The 4888-nt window shown below is 43.1% G+C and overlaps 1 protein-coding gene across 1 annotated transcript in view; it reads right to left on the bottom strand.

Moving 5' to 3' along the window:
- Positions 1-1047, bottom strand: part of sypl1 (synaptophysin-like 1) — a 9160-nt gene extending 8113 nt beyond the window's left edge. The window contains exon 1 of the mRNA XM_084482718.1: positions 914-1047. Within this exon, the coding sequence (XP_084338844.1) occupies positions 914-985 (72 nt within the window). The 5' untranslated portion in view covers positions 986-1047. The remainder of the gene's footprint in view (positions 1-913) is intronic.
- Positions 1048-4888: the final 3841 nt, after the last annotated feature.

The following is a 4888-nucleotide window of genomic DNA, read 5'->3' as shown; positions in this document are numbered from 1 at the left end:
GTGTACGTCTTACATTGTGTGTGTGTGTGTGTGTGTGTGTGTGTGTGTGTGTGTGTGTGTGTGTGTGTGTGTGTGTGTGCGCGTGTGTGCATGACCGCTCTTAGGCAGTGGTAATAATAATGTGACTGTAATACTCCATGAGAAAACTCCAGTTTCTGCAAAGTCGGCCCTACACACATGGAAATGTTATCTATAGTCGGATGACTGTGGTGGGACATGAACGTCTCTCCCTCTTTTTCTCCCTCCTCTGAGGTCACTCCTGTGAATTAGGGAGCCCAGTGGAAGAACAGATGTACGACAGCTGTACCAGGGCCACACTGGGCCACTTAATGCAGAGCATTAGCCTGCCTTGCCCTCATTTCTCCACACAAACCAACGGAAAACCCATTTGAAACGCTTAGCCGCAGAATCAGTCCGACCGACCGCAACAATGCGAGGAAACTTAACTTAGGCCACACTTTTTTTTCTTTTGTATTTCTTAGTTCAAGTTCAAATTGCTCCCATTGTGGCAATTTGGTTCGCAACAAAGGTTAATTATTGTTAAATGTTTTGCCGTGCATTAATCTACAACTACGTGACGTTAAGGTCATAAATTACTTCCCATTAACTTATCATTTTTGCACAAACAGACAGACAACAGGACAGATAAGTTAGATAGATAACTAGGGCACTTCCCCTAAACTTTACTTATTGAAAACTCTTAAAAAATATATAAATAAATAAAATAGAATATTAGTAGTTAGTTTGAATGGTAAGTCTGCAACTCCCATGTCAATATCTTATCATCTATTTTATTTTATGTCAAAAATGGAAACAACATAATAAAAACTCGGACCAGACCCCTCCCATCCTCATGTGCACCAGAACAGAGAACACACTCAGAGCTGGGCTCCAGAAGATCTGCAGGACTCACCCACTCCACCAGTTTCACGAAGCCCAGCGGCTCTTTGAGCGGGGACAGATTCAGCCGAAATCCAGTCATCATGGTCCTGAGGGGGAATCGAACCTGCGCACTTCTTTCTCTGCTCGGATCCCAAAGGTAGCGGAAGAATGAAGCGCCCTGACAGGAATGACGTGGTGGCGGGGGAGAGTTTCAGACGCTGCCACGCAAATCACGGAGGCGGTGCTGCTGACTGCACAGAGAAAAGTTGTACACCCAATGGGAAAAAAAAGCATCCCCTTCAAAATAAGAGTAGTAACGGAGTTTAAGTTAGAAGATAAACCCCTTCGATTGAATACAAATGGGTTTATCGTCTTAAACACAATTACACCCATTTGTATGCCATCAAATGTTGTATTTAGATTTAAAGTATAGTCAGATCATGGGCATGGGCATTGACCTGGTCTAGAATAAACTGTGTAAATGCTGGGAAATATGAAGCCATGGTGTTGCCCCCTTGTGGCGCTGCAAGGCATAACATGAGACGTTTTTATTACATCCGTTTTATTACATATTACAGCCTTAGGGGGCTGCTGACTCAGTCATATGATTGTGGGGCACACAAGGCCTGGAATTGTTTCGTTTTTAAACAGAGACAATGAGACAAGTACCCTTAGTCCTACCTTCTGAATAAAAGTTAGAAAGACAACAAGAGCGATAATGAAGAGTTTAGGGATATAGTGGGAGGCTCCTGTTGCATTGCATGTGGTCTAGTCCAAATAAATTAGTCAATTAATTAGCTGCTCCAAAACTACAGTTAGTTTAGAATATAATTTTACAATTATTACCTAAAATTAAGTAGTGTCACTAAACATCAAGACACTGACTGGCATGTTTGAATAATCCAGATGTGACATCACAACTGGAAATGATTCAGATTGGTGCCATTTACTTGACAATGTTTCCAATCAAACTACCAATGGAGCAGGTAGCAGTGAGGCACCTGACTGAGGATGGCACCATGTAGATGGATGTGGATTCATAACCAGTACCTTTTGGATTAACATTGGTGAAGACTCCCGTTCAATTAGACACCAATATTAGATCAATTAGCATAGCAGAGACTGTAAAATCCATGGTAACACATGTTATATATCCTATTTGTTTCTTTTAATAAGTAATAATAATAAAACACTCAATTCACATCGAGGGGTGTGACCTTTAATCAATGCCATGTTGACATTAGAGCAACAATTATGTTAGTTAAAATATCAGGGAACTTGTGAGGGGAGAGAACTTGGGACGACCAGCATATACATACAATGGAACGACAAAGAAAAGAAAGAAAAATCACATTATTTGTATTTTGTAATAACATCACGCAATAGCATTCACACAGGGCCACACACACACACACACACACACACACATAATGACTGACTCGTCACACGCACACTTTTGGATAACTGTTGGTAGAAAACGGTAGGTTTGAAAAACAAAATGAAATGATAACTTCCAGAACCTTCCTCCCTCCCCTCTCCTCCTTCAGTCAGGTACCTTGTGGTGTGTACAAGCAGGAGGGCAGTTTGGCCATGAACGTCTGTACATCAACCATGTACCGCAATATTGGCTTCATTCCGACCTACTGACCATGTCATACAAAATAATATTTTCTTTAGAGGTAATCAGAACCCAGATAGTATCAAAATAGTAAAACCAAAAACTTTTTCTTTTTTTTTTCCACTTAAAAATGAACCGCATAACAGTAAAAAAAAAAAAAAGGGAGACGAAATGAAAACAGCTGGGCGAGGCTTAGTGTGTTTTGAGATGTTCAGTCGGCGTTCAGTGTTGGGGTCGTGTGCCCATTTAGAGCAGGCAGGAAGAGACCACTTGATGACATCACAAGATTCCGATGACCATAGGCGGTCAAAGCACCACAACGGCTAGCCTGGTAGCACAGTTGCTACGCGTGACGTTACATTATTTATGGTGAGCTATGGGGAGAACGTCCCCCCAGGGCCAAAAGGCCCCAGGGCCACTGGGTCAGGGGCCCATGGGCACAGCGAAGCACACGGATTGGAGGCTTTTCCACAGCAGAGTTAGGAGTTGAACGTCCGTCACATCCACACGTATGATCTACTCCACCGCCACGGAGAACACAGGAAGATAAGAACAGACACCGGACTCTGAGATGGCATTTGTACCCGGGCTTCAAGAGCCGCGGGGAGGTGGTAGATCAGGTCAATGTACAACCCCCACCCCCCACACACACCCCCCTCCTCCCTTAAACACCCGATTGGCATGTTCTAACTTTCCAGAATCATCTCTAGGGATAGTGTTTCCTGCTTGTCTGGGGGAGGGGGAGTTAGAGCAGTGGTACACAGGGCGATGTTGAATTAGCAGACACATCTGAAAGACCCCTGGATCTCTTCCACCTTAAAGTACGTATTTATCCTCTGTCCGCTGTGACAGATGTTATGATGCCTCCACCGAGCCCATAGAAACAGTGTTAGCATTCCTACCGCCTGTCGTCCAATCACAACAACAACCCAAGCAACTTCAAGGAAGAGTGATTTTAAATTCCCTAGCTGCCCCCCCCCCCCCCCCCTCAGAAAATACATTCACATAAAAATAACCGGCTCACTTAGAAAAGGAAGAAAATGTCAGTGCGCTTACAGCAGTCCATGCACACACCCACATAGTCACACACTGGTTCGCACATTTAACATCTCACACGCCTATCCAGGAGGAATATTTAGTCTTCTTTTCGAAAACGTCATTATGGCCATACATATTATTTTTCTATGAACATTTGGTGGTATAGACGTGGGACTTGTTATGAAGGGGACTTTTACTTATCTAAGAAGTCTATAATTCCTGGAACCCTTTATTTATAACTATACATACCTTTTTTGACGATTTTTTGGACAACTCAGAACCAATCCACTAAAAAGGAAACGTATTGATTCCTGAAAAAAGATATTGGAACATTTCTGGTTGCAAAAGGTCTTCTCATCAAACCAGCAAAGACAAAGTGCATTAGTCCGAAATATATCGACCGAAATGGAGGGAGGGCACCTTTGTCAGTGTATGTTCATACAGTGCATTCTGGGAAAAGCAGTTCTAGTTCTAGAAGCAAGGAGAATGACTCATTTACGCTCGTGAAAAACACCAATCACATTTTGTTGGCTGCTAGTTACGATTAATAGTGTATTTCGCTCATGCACGCTCCGCAGAGTATATTAATTAGACCTATATAATAATAAAATAAGCACTTATTTTTGGTGAGACACAATTTAAGCTGCAAGGATCCAATGGGAAAAACAGTTCAGTGGGAAAGGAATCAGTGTGTAGTACAAAGTTAAAATGTTACAAAAAATGCAAATCAAATAAAATACATACAAACACATCATCACATTAACTAATCTTCGTTATACGGGGGCCAGACCCCAAGACCCCATAGTGCACGAGTCTCCTAAGGGCTGACACACCTAATCAGTGCAACCAATCAAAAACCAGATGCATAATTTCCCTCCTTCACATGAAAAGACAAAGCTGACTTTAAACATTATTTAAACATATATAGGTTTTCCACAGCTCTGTACACCGTATATGGGGAGGGGGGAGGGGGGGAGGGGGGAGGAGGACATGTCATTGATATGGTTGTGGATTCTCATCACTTTCTCTCCAGCTCACATCTTCTGTCGTCTCCCTCCCTCCCTCCCTCCCTCCATCCCTCACTCTCTCTCTACCGACACCGGTCATCAGTGACCAAGCAACCAGATGAACAACAAAAAGACAAACATCGGACAGGAGGTCACACAGGTCGCTGGAAGGAAGCTGAGACTTTTTTTTGCGCTCTCTCTCTCTCTCTCTCTCTCTCTCTCTCTCTCTCTCTCTCTCTCTCTCTCTCTCTCTCTCTCTCTCTCTCTCTCTCTCTCTCTCTCTCTCTCTCTCTCTCTCTCTCTCTCTCTCTCTCTCTCTCTCTCTCTCTCTCTCTCTCTCTCT

The sequence above is a fragment of the Micromesistius poutassou genome (genome assembly GCF_964030765.1).
Source record: "Micromesistius poutassou genome assembly, chromosome: 18".
NCBI classification, from domain to species: Eukaryota; Metazoa; Chordata; class Actinopteri; order Gadiformes; family Gadidae; genus Micromesistius; species Micromesistius poutassou.
The sequence above is the reverse complement of the archived record's forward strand: the minus strand, read 5'-3'. Positions and strand labels throughout refer to the sequence as shown.